The sequence below is a fragment of the Vitis riparia genome, chromosome 5 (assembly GCF_004353265.1).
Source record: "Vitis riparia cultivar Riparia Gloire de Montpellier isolate 1030 chromosome 5, EGFV_Vit.rip_1.0, whole genome shotgun sequence".
Classification (NCBI taxonomy): domain Eukaryota; kingdom Viridiplantae; phylum Streptophyta; class Magnoliopsida; order Vitales; family Vitaceae; genus Vitis; species Vitis riparia.
The window spans coordinates 4,949,489-4,966,105 of NC_048435.1; the positions used below are offsets into that span (position 1 = coordinate 4,949,489).

Consider the following 16,617-nt stretch of genomic DNA (forward strand, 5'->3'; position numbering starts at 1 on the left):
TTCTTAAAAATTGTTTTTCCATCGAAAATAAAAATTTGTCAAATGTGTTTTGAGTATGAAAAACAATTCTTAAACAAGTTATTTTTTATAAGAATTAGAAACTCTTTTTAAAACAACCTTTAAACTTATTCTTGGTAGAATTAAGAATAAGATCTTTGCCAGATTTGGATTTTTAAATAATAAAAAGAAATTATGTTTGCATCCAACTAAATCAGATGAGAATATCCATGATGAAATAATATAAGCTTGCCTTGAGAAATGTGGGTTTTATCATGTTGTCCTCTGCGTCCATTGTCGTTTGCTTCCAAGACTCAGCCACCAAGATGGGAGCTTAAGTTGAACACTAAAAGTGGTGCCTAAGTTGCCTCCGGGCATTGATTGAACGTCAGACAATACCCATGATTAATGCAGCAATTATAGGATAAAACACAATAGTTAAGGTTGATTAAGGCAAGACAACATAGACCATCAATCATTGTCACAATTAACATGCAACCAATCCCATTTAAGACACCATTAAACGTCTAAATGGACATTACACGTGAGTGAGAATAAATAATTACATGAAAGATATGCTACATTCTTTCCAAAAAAACACATTTTCTTACTCAAGTCAATTCTTTGACTTAATCTTCGAAGAGGTGTATTGATTGAAGCCAAAATATGTGCTCTAATGGCACATATTCGATATGATTTGTGCACCAAAGGACATTCAAATCACTCAACTTGACCTAAATCAATGCTAAGGCCCTAGCCATGAGTTTAATTTGTACTTTGGAGACATATCTCAGGATCAAGGGAAGAAAATGATGCAAATTGAATGACTTTAGATTTTGAAAGATTAAGAAATAGCTAAATGAGGAAATAAGTGAGTCAAGACTCATGGAACGTAAGCAAAGACAAGACGAGGATATCATGAGTTTGAAAGATAAGAAATGACCATTATGGAGTAAGAAAGAAGGCAAGAAAGCATAGGAAATGAGGCATGAAACAAGATTCAGCTGCATGGAAATTTAGAACTCAAAAATCTGATGACATTATATACTCTGACTTTGAGGACAAATTTAGAGCATTTTTTGGAGCCCATTATATACATACTATATATCGTTTCGAAGCTCGGGAAGTCAAGAGTCTAACGCTTTAAACAGTGTGCAAATCGGAACTAAAATGAAGAAGTTATGGTCATTTGAAGACAACTGCACCAAGTTGGAGGGTCATTTTGAAATGATTTCGAAATTCAACTTATGAATTCGAAATCCACTTCAAAATGACACCAATTTCGAATTCACCTACTACCATTTTGATGTTCCGCCTCCTTTACCTCGGGAATTGCATCTAGAGCACTCCATCCACCCTAGGTGGACCCCACACGACTAGAAATCACCATTTTATTATTTTTTAATCATTTAAAGGAAATTATTTTGTAATAAGTGGCCAATGAGAGTGTGTCACATGTTAGGTAATTGATGATATTATATAAACTCTCTCAATTCTAGGTTTTAGGGATCTTGGATCTTTTTCCAGAGTTTTTGACATTGAAGGTGGAAGAAAACGAGAACTTTGGTTTGTTTTCTTTTTCTTCTTTATTAAATATATTGTTTTTAGTTTCTTTTTATTCAAATTATGGATTTTTACCCTATTATGGATTGAGAATGTGACATCACCCCCATGAGAGGCTAAGAGCCAACTTGGGGCTTTAAGCATGAAAACCTAAGGGATAGGAAACCTATAGGGACAATGGGTAAATTATTATAACAATGAGATTAATTATTGGTTGGGTGACAATTTATCATTTTTTTTTTATCCTATCCTTGTGAGTTCGTTTAGGGAATGATACGGTAGGTTATTACCTGATACTAGTGATTCTTGGTAATTCTTGATCATTAATTATCCTCGTTTTCCCTACCGTTATTTATCCCTAAACAAAGCTATAAGGAGTAGGAAGGGTTAAAAAGCCAAATCTTAAATTGGTAATCAATCTCATTCATTTTATGGTTTTAGGAATTTGTTTTAAAAAGGAAAAATTAGGTTTTCTGATGCAATTTTGAGTTATAGAACTCAACTTGATCGCGAGCGGCCAAGGATCCCAAAACCCTAAGATCATATTACTTAAAAGACCTTTGTTTTCTCTAATTTCTATACCCTAAGTTGGATTGTGGAAAACCCCAAACTTGAATCAATTGAATTTAAAATCAGTATTCATTTTTTATTAATTTAATTTCTTTTACTTAGTTTCACATTATTCACATATTGTTTTTTACTTTAGGATTTAAACAAAAACAATTCATTTATTCTAGTATTGACAATTTTCATAAGCCAGTCCTTGAGGACGATACCCGGAATACTACAAAAGTCGTAGTGACTATTTCTCTAGTTTTTCTTGACCAGGGTTACTACATAAAAAGGCTAAGTATTTTGGTACAATAGAGAATTTTGGTCATGTACTTGGACCCATTTCCAGACATTCTTTTATGCAGGACAAAACGAAGGTGGTCGTCTTGGATTCTATCCAAAAAGATTATCATTAGCCAGCACCAACAAGAAATACACATTTATACATCTCTTCATTGTTCGGTATAGTAAGGTCAAATATATGTATGATGTCTTGTCTTTTAGGTTGGACCCCATTTTTGTGTCTAATATGTTAGCCTAAGGGTTCTCTTAATCACGTTTTGATGATAACAAATCTTAAGTTGTTAATTGGTTTGAATTATAAAGAATTTCTAGTGTTAGTTTGGAAATTCATCAAAGAACTCAATGGATGCAAGATCAAGACAATTGAAAGACCTTTAATTATAGGAAACATATGTAAGATGAATGCATGGGTGCACTTAGAATTTTTATATCTTTTCATGCATTTTTAAAAACTCAATTTATGCATTAAAGTTACATTTCCATCTAAACCCGAGTTTTATCAAATGAACCTTAGACAAATTGTTTCAAAATTGACATATTAATTTATCTAAAGACCTTGTATAAGTGTTAGAAAAGAAAATAACCAAAAAAAATATAGGTTTTTGAGCCAAAATTGGTGAACCAGTTAAGGTACTAGCCAATTGGCTCAACCAACTAAGATATAGGTTGATCGGTTACATCTTCTCGGTCGAGGTTTGGTTGAGAGATGCAAAAATCATATCTCTTTTCCAATAGCCTTGCATTCCCGATCGGGGGATATGTCTTCCCGGTCGAGGTCCGGTCAAGGCCTAACGGTCACTTGTCATGCATTTATTACCTAATAGCTAGTCAATCAGTTGACCTCCAACTCGACCGATTGAGGCTACTTTTGGCATTTTTGGCTCATAATGGTAAAAACCTATAAATTGAGAGTTCCACTTCATTTATAAGTAAGAGAACACCTATATTTATTTGTTTGTCTGCTTGTTCTTACCTCAAAAGCTCTCATTCTTTCCTTGGTGCATTAAATCTTCATTTGTATATTTATTAGTGCACCATTATGATTCATCCTAACATTTGAGTTGTATTTGAGCCCTTATTGAACTAGATTGAGAGATTTAAGCTTATTATTTGAGTGTTAAAAGTTTTAAGTGAGGAAATACTTAAAAGGATTGTACAAGAGCCCATTAGAGCTGAAATCCAAGTGTAAAAGTGTTGGAAGCTTGGTTGAAACTTCAAGTATAGTAGAACCCTCACTCAGTTAGGAGCTTGAGGAGAGTGGACGTAGGCAAGGGGCACTGAACTACTATAAAATCTGATTTTGCTTTTTTTAACCTTATCTATTTAGTTTTATGCTTGCTTTGTTTGAATTTGTTGTGTTTGAATTTTTTTTATAAACCCAATTCACCTCTCCTCTTGGGTGTTTTTTCTAATGTCACTATGAACCACAAGGAAAAAATATTTGATTAAGATCTCCTGTCATTTCATTTGAGTTAACCTCGTCTGAGTGACTTTTTAGGACCATTCACAATTCCAAATATTTCCAGGTCTCATTAATTTGTTTCTCTAATTGATGATTGTACCAGGGTAACTTGGATATTCTTAATCAAACAAAAATCTGATGTAAATAGTGTTGTCTCTAACTTTCATTCCATGATTCAAAACCAATTTGGGGTAAAAATTAAAATATTTAGGTCTAACAATGCAAGACATTACTTCAACCAAATTTTGACATCCTACTTCCAAAAAGAAGGCATTATTCATGAATCATCCTGCGTAAACACACTACAACAAAACAGGGTCACTAAAAGGAAAAATAGTCATCTACTATACACTACTCGAGCATTGTTATTTCAGGGGGATGTTCCTAAATCTTATTGGGGAGAGGTTGTTCTTATTGCCACTTACATGATCAATAGACTACCCTCACAAATATTATATTTCAAGACTCCCTTGGAAATCCTTGCAAAATTATATCCACATGTCAGAACATCAAGCAGCATCATACCCAGAGTATTTGGTTGTACTTCTTTTGTCCATGTTCATAGTCAAAATAGAGGAAAATTAGACCCCAAAGCAATCAAATGTGTGTTTCTTGGCTATTCATCTACACAAAAAAGGTATACGTGTTATCATCCCTCCTCTAGAAAATTTTATATATCTACCAATGTCACATTTGCTGAAAACAAACCATACTTCATGTAGTCTTATCTTCGAGGGGAGACTTCACTCATGAAAGAAAAAGATTGTGGTGATCTCAATTTCATCTCCTTTTACTCAAAAACAGAATGTTCCAACCTTCATTGAGTCTATCTGAGTACCTGAATCTATGCTAGCTCCAGAACATGTGTCAAAACCAGTAGTTACTCCAACTTTTATCCATATTTATGACTCTATGCTATTTCTCCAGGTGTACTCAAGAAAAACAACTATTCCAGACCTGACACAAGCTCAAAATGACATCCCAAGCCCTACTAATGAAGACATGGTAAGTTCTGATCCATCTTTGCATATACAATCTGTTGAAACACTAAATAGGGATTTAAATCTTTCTATTGCTCTTCGAAAAGGTACCAGAGAATGCACAAAGTGACCTTTATATTTAATATCCCATTATGTGTCACTCAAATGTTTGTCTCCCTAACATAGAAATTTTATTGTGAGTCTAAACACTATTTTTGTTCCAAACACTTTATATGAGGCATTATCACAAAGAGAGTGGAGGAATGCTATGAGAGAGGAAATGGATGCATTGGAAAATAATAAAACATAGGAGATTGTGGATAAGCCAAAAGGGAAGAACTTAGTGGGTTGCAAATGGGTTTTCACTTTGAAATGCATGGTTGATGGTTCTCTTGAAATATATAAAGCAAGATTTGTTGCTAAGAGATACACTCAAACATATGGAGTTGATTATCAGGAGACATTTGCTCATCTGGAAAAAATGAACACTATGAGAATCTTGTTATCTCTCATAGCTTATTTTAATTGGCAACTTCAACAATATGATGTGAAGAATGCTTTCTTGCACGACAACCTAGAATAAGAAATTTATATGATCATTCCACCAGGATTTGAAAAAATGAAACAGTTAATAAGGTGTGTAGATTGAGAAAGGCCCTATACGGGTTGAAACAATCGCCCAAAGCTTGGTTTGGGAGATTTGCTAGAGTGATGAAAACAATAGGGTATAGACAGAGCCAAGGAGATCATACTCTTTTCATCAAACATTCGGCCACAGGGGGAATGGTAACCCTCCTAGTATATGTTGATGATATTATTGTTGTGGGAAATGACGAGAAGGAGAAACAAGATCTGAAACAATGTTTGATCAAAGAATTTGAAATTAAGGAACTTGAAAGACTAAAATATTTCCTTCGAATTGAAGTCTCATACTCAAGACATGGAATTTTTATCTCACAACAAAAGCATGTGACAAATCTCTTGAAAGAAATAGGAAAACTTGGGTTGTAAACTAACAACTACACCAATTGAGCCAAACCAGAAATTAGGGAAAGCAAAAAAAGAACTAGTTGTTGATAAAGAAATGTATTAGAGATTGATAGGAAAACTCAGTTATCTTGTTCATACATGGCCAAATATAGCATACCCAGTAAGCATGATTAGTTAGTTCATGCATGATCCGAGGGAGACACATCTTCAAGCTACTTATTATGTGTTACATTACCTAAAAGATAGTCCAGGAAAGGGTGTTCTATTCAAAAGGAATAATGAACTCACACTAGAAGCCTACACAGATGCAGATTATGTCGGTTCATCAGTGGATAGGAGATCAACGTTTGGTTATTGCACGTTTCTTAGTGGAAATTTGATAACATGGAGAAGTAAAAAAGCAGAATGTGGTGGCAAGGTCTAGTATTGAATCAGAGTTTAGGGCAATGACCCAAGGAGTGTGTGAATTATTGTGGTTGAATATCATCCTAGATGATTTGAGAATCAAGTGGGAAGGTCCTATGAAGTTGTACTATGATAATAAGTTAGCAATAAACATTGCTCATAATCTAGTACAACACAAAAGGACGAAGCATATCGAGATTGACAAACACTTTATCAAGGAAAAGCTTGAAGGAGGTTTGACTTGTATGCCTTATGTGCCCTCAGGGAGTCAACTAGCAGATGTTCTAATCAAAGGACTCAATGGTGCTACTTTTGATGGAATTATTTCCAAACTAAGATTGGAAAACATCTATTCTCTAACTTGAGGGGGAGTGTTGAATTGTACAATTGTTATAATCTAATTGACAAATCAATGTGTATATATTTAGTTAGGAAAATAATCTATTCAATCATGGGATTTATAGGTTTGACTTTTCTAAATTAGTTTTTTCCTGGAATAGTTGTGTACCAATTATTTTGTTCAATGAGAAATCATCATTCTCTTATTTTTCTTGTCACAACATATAGCCAAAAGGATTTAGAAATATTTCAAATGTATAATGCCTGATTGTGATGTCCAGCCTACTGGCATTTGTGGGAATAGAAATTGAATCTGAAGCTGCAAATATTATCAGTCAACAGTGAAGAGCACACTTTCCGGGCTAATTCGATATAAATGTGTATTCCTCCATAAATTTATCTTCAAAAAACAACACTATTTTTTGTTGGAAAGCTCTCCAATTCGTGAAGAACTGTAAAAAATTTCAGTTCATCACCAATAATCCCTACAAGAGCACTGATTATCCCTGAAGCGATGGAATAGATTATTATCTCTCACAATAATTTCTCTACCAACAATGCCGGAAATGAACTTAATGGCACTATGACAATCTCCACAAATTCTAAGATTTTTGGTGATCCTTATGGGTACTCCAGCAGGAATAGAGATGAGGCCAAAAGCAAGGGCAATCTTTTCACTGTGGTACCAAACTTCCATCGCTTTCTCTTCTTCTTCTAGATCAAACAGAGCAAAACTGGTATCGGGTATATAGCCAGCTGCCTCCATTTCCCCCCTCAGCTTTGCCAGCATTGCCTGAATCTCTGAGTTTCTCTCATGGGAAGTATCCTTTGCTTGGAAGACATGGACTGCATTCCCTGCAGTGATCCAACTGCATCCTGCACCCTTTTTGATCCCGACATCCTTCATCTCCTTTCTCACAAGTGTGGCTTCTTCCCACCTGCATTTATTTCCTAGAACAATTAGTTAACAAGAAAAAATACAGCCGCCTCTTTTTTCAGATGAGCAAGAGGCAATATGAAAATTAATTAAAAGAATACCTAAAGGCCACAACCCAGGCACATGGGATTTATGTGGAACTTTTACTAAACCAAGCATTTAAAATTAGAAAAACAGATCAGAACATAACCATTCTTTCTCTTTTTCCTTTTCATTATTTATTTCTTTTTGTTGAACAGTAGCATTCATGCTTGTACTTGTGAAGTTGATGTGCTGCATATGAATAGAACAGGGACTCTTCCAGTAAGGCCTAAAATCATGACTTATTTGGTGAACAAACCTAGATGGCTGATGAAATCAGCAATACCCCTTCTGGGCTCACTGAATTCATAATGAATTAACTATTGTGCAGCACATGCCTCCCAAGTTCCTAGATTAACGCTATGGTTGTGCAGGATGATGCTGGATCATAATTATTTGTAGAAATTTAAAAGAGAAGCATCTTCTGTTCTAGAGCAGAATATCAAAGGAATTTCATGTAGGTGTAAATGAAACTGAGACCTCGAGAAAGTTACTTTGAAAAGATACGTGAAGCATTGTTTTCAAATAATGCTAATACCTGCCAGCAGCTGCAAACATATTTGAAAGCAGAACATGGTTGCCAGAGTCTAGTGGGTCTAGTTCAAATAAGTTATCGGCGGCAACCTTTCCCAATTCTGACTTCCCAAACATTTTAGAAGCTCCTAAAAGAGCCCCCCAAACTGAAACTGTTGGTCGAATTGGCATTTTCTTTATAAACTGATAGGCTTGCTCTACCATTCCTGCTCTCCCAAGCAGGTCCACAACACATGCATAATGCTCTGCTCCTGGTTCAATTCCATATCTTCCTCTCATTGACTCAAAAATTTCCATGCCCACATTCACTGACCCAGCCCTGCTGCATGCTGATAAAACACACACAAATGTAACATAATTAGGTGCAACCCTGTGACTGCCACATGTCATTTCGTCGAACAATGTGACAGCCATGTCAGCTTGCCCTTGGTGTGCGTACCCACCTATCATTGCATTCCAAGTAACTAAATTCCTCTCAGGCATCTCATCAAATGCCCTCTCGGCATCCTCAATGCTTCCACATTTTCCATACATATCAACAAGTGCGCTGCCCACAAAAATATTGCCCACAACACAAGCCTTCACAGCAAGCGTATGAACTGACTTTCCCACTTCAAGCACTGAAAGGCCAGCACAAGCACTAAGAACACTTGAAACCATGAAATCTGTTGGCTCAATGCCTTCTTTCCTAGCCCTCAAGAAGACCAAACAGGCCTTCTCTTCCTCATCATTTTGCACATTTGATACTATCATTGAGCACCAAGAAACATCATTTGGCTTAGAAATGCCACTGAATATAATTTCCGAGCATCCAACCCGATGACACTTCCCATAAAAATCAATGAGTCCATTAGCCACCGATACATCCGCCTCAAATCCACTTTGAAGCACAAACCCATGTAACTGACGCCCAAGCCTCAAATACGAGGCTCCAGCACACGCATTGAGAAAAGCGCAAAACGTTATCGAGTTGGGTTCCCAACCCTCATGCCGAAACTCAATGAATGCAGTAAGCGCATCGTCATACCGGCCCTCGAGCACTGAATTAGATAAATACGCGTTCCACGTCGCAATATTTCTTTCAGGCATTTCATCGAACATCTTCCTAGCCTCCTCTGTGAGGCCCGCTTTGGAGTACATATCAAAAGCACTACATCCAACAAAAACATCGCTTATCTGACCGGCCTTGACCGCCAATGCATGGACCTGTTTCCCGACGAGAGGAGAACGAAGCGAGCCGGAAGCCTTGAAGGCACAGGGGAAGGTGAAGTCATTGGGTTGGATGGAGTCACGGCGCATGTTAGAGAAGTGAACGAGGGCAGAGGTGAAACGACCGTTTTGGACGGAGCCGGCGATGAGAGCGGTCCAGGTGACAACGGAGCGGTTGGGGGTGAGTGAGAGGAGGAGTTGGGCTGAGTTGGGAAGGTCGAGTTTGGAATACATGTTGACAAGGTGATTGTAAATGAAAGAAGGGAGGGGGTTGTCGAGGGTCTTGATGATCTGAGCATGGGCAGCTCTGCCTAAGCGGGAGCATTGAGTTGACACGGCCGATTCCACTAGGGAGGCGAGCGAGTTGGGGCTGAGAAAAGGCATTGACGGTGATCAAAGTCTTCATTGATCTTGGCGAGGGGGTTGCAGCATGAAGAAGAGGAAGATTGACATATGCACGAAATCTTCCTCTCCCCGATTTTCAAACAACGATAAGCATAACCCGCTTCCGCAATGTCGTTTGAAAAACCACGGGGTTTAATTAGGGGGGTTTTATTGCTTAATTATTTAAATTGAGTATTAAGAAAAATTATTTCCTTAAAAAAAATTTATTCTAAGTTAAAGATTATTTTTAAAAATCAAATTAAAATATTTATATTTATTAATTTTAACTAATATTTAGCTTCATTAATTTTAAAATAAATATTTATTTTTATTAATGTTAAGGAATAAATTTAGTTATTAAAAGATTATATTTAAAGTATTGAAGATAGATTAAATAATGGTAAATGTAGAATAATGATTGTAAAAATATTTTTATGGCAAAATTTAATATTTTTACTTAATGACTTTAAGTTAAATTATTCTTAAAATGTTGGTTTTAAATATTAAAATTGTTTGGTAAAGTTAATTTAAAATCTATTCTAAATAATTAAATTTATGTATTTATTTTTATAATTTTAATTAATATTTATTTTTTTAATCTTAATGAATAAATGTATTTGTTAACATTTGTATTTAAAGCATTATAAATATATAAGATAATCACAAAACATTTATAATAAAAAAATAATCATGAAGGTGGAGTTATAATTGTAAAATATACTCTCACTTGACTCGTACAAATGAGTTAATAAAATTTTGAGATTGAGAATAAATTAACTATTTTGACTTTAAATAAAAAATTAATTTCAACATATAATATTAAGTTATTTTGTCAAACATGTTTAATTTTAATTACTGATTTAAATGAAATTATATTAAGTCATTAAATTGACTTACTAAATATCTTATGGATATAGGCAAATGAAATAAAAAATGTTTGAAATTGAGAATAATTGAATTATTGTCACTTAATAATTAAAGTTATTTTTAACTTTAAGTTGCAATATTAAGTCATTAATTTCATTTATAAAACAACCTCTAAAAATTGTTTCTCCGGTTCAATTTGTAGGAGGAAATAAAAAGTATTAATTGAATTGATGGGTTGATGTGGATATTCTTAGAAAATGTTCAAATTTAGAGTGTTTAGCCTTCTATTAAGATGGTTAGAGAATTAGTTACCAATTAGTTAATGTTGCCTTTTATCACTAAGCAAATTTATTTATACCATCACTAACTAGAGTTTACATAGGCTTAGAAAACTCTAGTATATATACATTGCTTGAAATCATACATATAAATAAATGATAAGTCTCGTTTATTTATACTACTTTTTTTCCAACTCTCTCAAAGTTGCTTCTATATTCATTTCTAACTTTTGTATTGCGTAATGTTGCTTAGTATAACAAATTAAGTTTAAAGAAGACTAATAGGGTGATTGATAAATCAATTTAATGACTTAATATTAGGAGTGACAAAACTTGATATGATTCACTAACATGACTTGAATTCAACATGCTTTCCACAAATTTGGATTGAATATAAATGAGTTTGGGTCAAATTTATGTTGACTTACATAATTCGTTTAATAAATAGGTCGTTTTTTGTCAACTTGCATAATTCGAATTTGACTTGAATTAACCCATTTAATTAATCTTTCTTATTATTTAACTCACATTTAACTTATTTTAAATTATTATTTTTAAATAAATAGGCAATTGAATCATAAACATGTTTGGTTGAGACATTATCATATAGATATATAATAGGCTTAACTCAACCTGATTATTAAATAGGATGATCTAATTATTAAATAGGTTACATGATGTGTTACTTGTTTCATAATTAGATAGTATTTAAGTTCATGTTTTTGACATGATTATTATTCATGTTGGGTTTTGGTTGATCTATTTGATAGAATACTTAGACTTTAACATGATACGAACACGACCCACTAACACAAATTATCACCCATATTTAATATAATTTAATAATTTAATTTAAGTCATTAAGTAGATTAAACATATTTAGAAAAAAATAGCTTAATATCATAACTTAAACTAAAAAAATAACTTTAAATATTAAGTCAAAACAATTTACTTATTATTAATTTCAAATCTATTTCACCTCATGTGTGCATATTTAGTGGGAATATTATGCAATTTGCAAGTCCATATTCACAACTCATCTTTTATAGTAATTTTTTTTAATTATCTTATACATTTACAATACATGTTTAACAAAAAAATTTACTACTTAAGATTAGTCAAAGTAAATATTAATGAAAATTAAATAGGGTAAATATGTTAATTTGACGATTCAAGATAAATTTTAGATTAGTTTTATCAAATAACCTTAATACTTAAAGTAAAAATTAAATAACAAGTTTAAAGTTAACCAACTTAAGAATAATTTAACTTAAGACATTAAGTAATAAATATTAAATTTTACCAAACACCCTCTAACTTCAATTCATAGAATATATGACCACTTGAGGCTCTCAGGGTCTTATTTGTAGATTAAAGACATTGACACTAACTCAATATTTTCTTAGGTTGAGAATTAAGGAACACAAAACTTGGTGAAACCATAACTACTTGATAATCAATTTCATGTTTCACCATACAACTTATTTAGTGTGTAATCATATACATTAGAACACTCATCATGGAAAACTCATCTTCATGATCAAAACAAGTCATCCCTCCAATTAGAGATAACATATTACAACTTCATCCAGGATTGCTTAAGCCCATAAACCAGCTGTAAACAGTTTTTTTTTTCTTTTTTTCATTAAAGATCAATGGGAAAATTAGCGTGCCGCCCTGCTTCAAAACGTTTAACATATATTTAATATAAACCTTTAATATATATTAATTATGAATGATTAAGTAAAGTGTCTTCTTATAAGTTATTTGTGGTACATAGATATGATTGATTTGTAATGAATATATAAACCACAACAAAATAATAGAAATTAAAAATATATGAATAATATGAAAAAATATTTGACTTTTTTTACATATGATATTGTTTAATAATTAAATATTATAATTAAAATATTTTAATGAAATAAAAAATCTTCATGCATTTTCATCTTATCCACTTATATAGTAATATTACAAATAAAATAATAAAATATTATAAAGTTTTTAGTTATTTATTTATACTTTTATTTATTATAATTATTTTAATATAAATTATATATTTATGATATCATCAATTTTAATTAACATGTGAATCGATGGATTCGATTTTAAAAGCATTGGAAGTATTATAGAAGCTAGAGATGGGAAGAAAGGCAAAAACAAATGCCGTTTTTTGACTTTAATATCATTTCCATAACCAGATAAGGCGGGAAACTCAACTCTTTCTCAAAAACGGTGAAACCGTAATTTCATTGTGAGTTGCAAAGCCTGCAACTCATCGTTTTAATAAACGGAGAAAAAGAATCGACATCGTTTCAACTGGTTTCCTAATTCCTACCGAGAATAGTACTGGTTATTATTGCGGCACGCGTGGGCTTGTCCGAGGGGTTCTGGTCCGACCATCCATTTTGGGGCTTCTTTCTTTTCCACAAAATGCTGAGTTGTGTTTCTCTGCCATTTCTCCCTGTGTTTCTCTGCGGCTCTCTCAGAGAAGGTTGAATCGCTCTGAGGGAGGACAGCAAACCAAGAGAAGAGTCTGCAGCAGAAGAATTTTTCAAATGGAATCCACCAACAGAAACGGTGTCGTTGCATCCACTCAAGGTGGTCGTCTGCAGGATGGAATCTCACGGCATTTGTCTCAATGGAACGGTCTTCAAATGGCCATCCAAAACCAGTGGGGCGGCCGGGATTCTCATCAGAAGTCTCTTCAACTAGCCGCAGATATCTTCTCTTGGTTCTCAGAGTCCAAAGGTTGCCTCCATTATTCATTCATGTCCTTCTGCATACATTTGGCTTGAAGCTTTTAATCTTTTTTTTTTCCCTTTTTTTCACAGCACCACTTTGCGTGGAAGATTTAGAAAATTTGCTCCACGAAAGCATGTTGCTTTCTTTCAACACGGAGATAGAGGATGGCAGCATCGAACAGGTATGAGCATGCCCTTCTATTAATCTTGATTTCCACACTTACGGCGTCCCATGGAAAGGCAAGGTTTATAGGGAGTTTGGAAGCCATTGAACATGACCCTAAATGCACCATTAAAGTTTCTTTCTAGAGTACCAACTCCATTAAGTGGAACACAAATCCCTTTTCCTAGTTTCCACTTTCCTTGGGTTTTCAATTCTGTTGTTTCTTTACTTCATCATTTTTTTTCCTGAAGTATGTGGCCAGTATGGGAAGATAGGGTGCTATTTAATGTCATGATTCTCTTTGAACTTCTTATAAGTAGGTTGCAGAAGAATTGATGATTATGCATGAAGACTGCCAGCAAGGAAACCACTGATCACAGTAAGGAAATCTAAAGTTCATCCAACTTTTCCGGCAAAGGCTTATATATCCTCAGTGCAGACAGGTAACTAAAGTTACAGATTTCGCCTGAAAATCTTAAGACTCGTCATATTAGCCTGAAAATCTAAATGAATGAGGATTTCAAACTGTTTGTCTACTTGGCAAAGCTCCTTCTCCTTTCTTGGGGCTTTGGACTAGTTTGTGAAACAGTGTACTACTCTAAAAACATGAGACAGGAGAAGTGATTGTGGCAAAAACCATCATTTTTTGCGGGACGATTGCCCTCAAATTTAGGATGAAATCCTTGTGGAGTTGAAAATCTTACACTAAAGCAGTAAAAAGATGATTGCATTAAACAAATGATTTATACTTCTTGAGGACCACTAAATCATTTTGTTTGGGTTACAACAAAAATACGGAAGTGTTTTCAATGAAAATATTTTTCCTAAATATATTTTTTGGAGAATCATACATTCTAAATTTTATCAAACATATAACTTTTTCTAAAAACATTTTTTATATTAGAAATGTTTTCTAAAAACATTGGAGATAGTATGATCTTGGAAAATAAAGTTTTTCTCCTATACATTCATCTGAATAAGACGTAATGAACAAAGATTAAAAAAAAAAAAATTGAGTTGATTGACGTTATACATCTTTATCTAGCTTCCAGGTATGAGAGTAAAAATGAGAACGAGATGGAGATGGAGGACCTAACCATTCCCTATCGCAAGCATACATGGCATTCAACATGGATCGAGTCCTTGCGGCATGAACACAAATCAAGTGGATGACCCCAATAAATATTGCAAGCTGAAGATAGGAGGAAACTCTTGTAACTTCTTTAACAATTAAAAAATTTTATCATACAAGTATTATAAATATTAAAAAAGTTTTTTAAAATCATTATCAAACATAATTTTATACTACTTGTTTCCTCGATTCTAGATAGTGACTAAAGGAATGACGTCGAATTGCCGAAGACTTGTAATTTGTGTTGATGCCTGATTTTCTATGGCTTGTTTCCACAATTCTAGACAGTGGTTTCTTTTGATTCTATAAAATTGAACATATTTTTCGAATTGATGTTATCATTTTAAAGTAAAATTAGAGAATAATGTAAAAAGAAATGAAGTTTAGATTATATGGATTCCATAAATCTAAAAATTTTACAACTTGTTTTTAATTGGTTAATGTTATTTTGAAGAAAAATTAATAATTATATCAATAACTAATCAAATAAGATAAGAAGATAAATGGAAATTAAATATATCTTATCTAATATTTACCAAAATGTAATACATTCTATATTATTTATTTTATGCAAAATATAGATACATGAATAAGAAATTATATAATATTAGTCTGTTTTTATTTATTTTTTATTTTATATATACTTTCCCTATTTTAACATTTTGATTCGTATTGTTTATACTATACTACCATTCTACCTATCTTTATAGTACCTTTTTATATATATATATTAATAACATTCTCTATGCTTAAATTACAATTTTCATAAATGAGTATTCTAACCATGAATTCTTAGTACTGATCATATTTGATGCGTTAATCATATTTTTGGTACTCTAAACGTATTTATCTTAATAATATTTTTTATATTTTAATTATATTTATTATACTCTAATCATATTATTACACCTTAATTATATTTTTCATATCCTCTTCACTTTTTTTTATACCCAAATCACATTCATATTATTTTTATACCAATTACAATTTTCATAACTCAATATTTTTATAATATTTTTGGCACTTCAACTATATTTTTCATACCTTAAACACATTATTCATTCCCCAATCACATTCTTTTTATTAAGACCATAATTTTTATAACTTAACACCGACATATTCTTTGTACTTTAATCATATTTTTTATACTTTAGCTATATTTTTCTTATCCTAATTATATTCTTTGTACCTAACTTATATTTTTTATATTTTAATTACACTCTCTACCCTACCCATGTTTTCGAACTTTTGTCACATTTTTACTATCTTATTTTACATTTTTTTTTTTACTCTAATTACATTCTTCATACATCACATTCTTCCTACTCTAGTCATAATTCTTATACATTATTACCTTGGTCATATTTTCTTATCTTAGCCAAATTCTTTGTACTTGATAATATTTTTTTTGTCATGATTTTGTTCTTTATATCAAGTCATAATTTTTCTTAGTATTTTGGTCACATTATTTAAAATATTAAATAATTTTAAAATGAATAAGTTTTTTTTAACTAATTTTAATATATTTGATTACCGTAGAGCTTATGGTTGATAATTGCATAATCATATTTTTTTTATTTCTTAAATAGTATCCATCAAACTCTCCACCTCGGAGTTGAAAGTGGAAAAAGGAAAATTATGTCATTGGATATGGGATAAAGAAATAAAGAATACAATCAAATATAATAAATAAAATT

General features: G+C 32.6%; 2 protein-coding genes across 5 annotated transcripts; one reads left to right on the forward strand and one right to left on the reverse strand.

Moving 5' to 3' along the window:
* Positions 1-6,957: 6,957 nt before the first annotated feature.
* On the reverse strand, positions 6,958-9,839 carry LOC117914100 (pentatricopeptide repeat-containing protein At4g14850). Its single transcript, XM_034829288.1, has 2 exons — positions 8,148-9,839; positions 6,958-7,529 (listed from the first exon to the last, which is right to left on the reverse strand). The coding sequence occupies exons 1-2, from the start codon at positions 9,734-9,736 to the stop codon at positions 7,064-7,066; spliced, it is 2,055 nt and encodes a 684-aa protein (XP_034685179.1). The 5' UTR covers positions 9,737-9,839; the 3' UTR covers positions 6,958-7,063.
* Positions 9,840-13,384: 3,545 nt separating this feature from the next.
* LOC117915459 (pre-rRNA-processing protein TSR2 homolog) lies at positions 13,385-15,231 on the forward strand. Of its 4 annotated transcripts, none has more exons than XR_004651391.1 (4): positions 13,385-13,632; positions 13,716-13,807; positions 14,109-14,231; positions 14,834-15,231. XR_004651391.1 is itself a non-coding variant. In XM_034831054.1 (4 exons), exons 1-3 carry the CDS (start codon positions 13,440-13,442, stop codon positions 14,160-14,162), a joined length of 339 nt encoding a protein of 112 aa, XP_034686945.1. In that variant the 5' UTR covers positions 13,385-13,439; the 3' UTR covers positions 14,163-14,167; positions 14,834-15,231. The 4 variants fall into 4 exon arrangements, 2 of the variants coding, with proteins under 2 accessions (XP_034686945.1, XP_034686947.1); XR_004651392.1 differs by having other exon boundaries at positions 14,841-15,231; XM_034831054.1 differs by having other exon boundaries at positions 14,109-14,167.
* The last annotated feature ends 1,386 nt before the right edge of the window (positions 15,232-16,617 follow it).

Coding starts and splice junctions, on each gene's coding strand:
- LOC117915459 (XM_034831054.1), top strand. CDS start 13,440: ATGGAATCCACCAACAGAAACGGTGTCGTTGCATCCACTCAAGGTGGT. Junction 13,633..13,715: donor TTGGTTCTCAGAGTCCAAAG/GTTGCCTCCATT, acceptor TTTTTTTCACAG/CACCACTTTGCGTGGAAGAT. Junction 13,808..14,108: donor AGGATGGCAGCATCGAACAG/GTATGAGCATGC, acceptor TCTTATAAGTAG/GTTGCAGAAGAATTGATGAT.
- LOC117914100 (XM_034829288.1), bottom strand. CDS start 9,736: ATGCCTTTTCTCAGCCCCAACTCGCTCGCCTCCCTAGTGGAATCGGCC. Junction 7,530..8,147: donor ATGTTTGCAGCTGCTGGCAG/GTATTAGCATTA, acceptor AAATAAATGCAG/GTGGGAAGAAGCCACACTTG.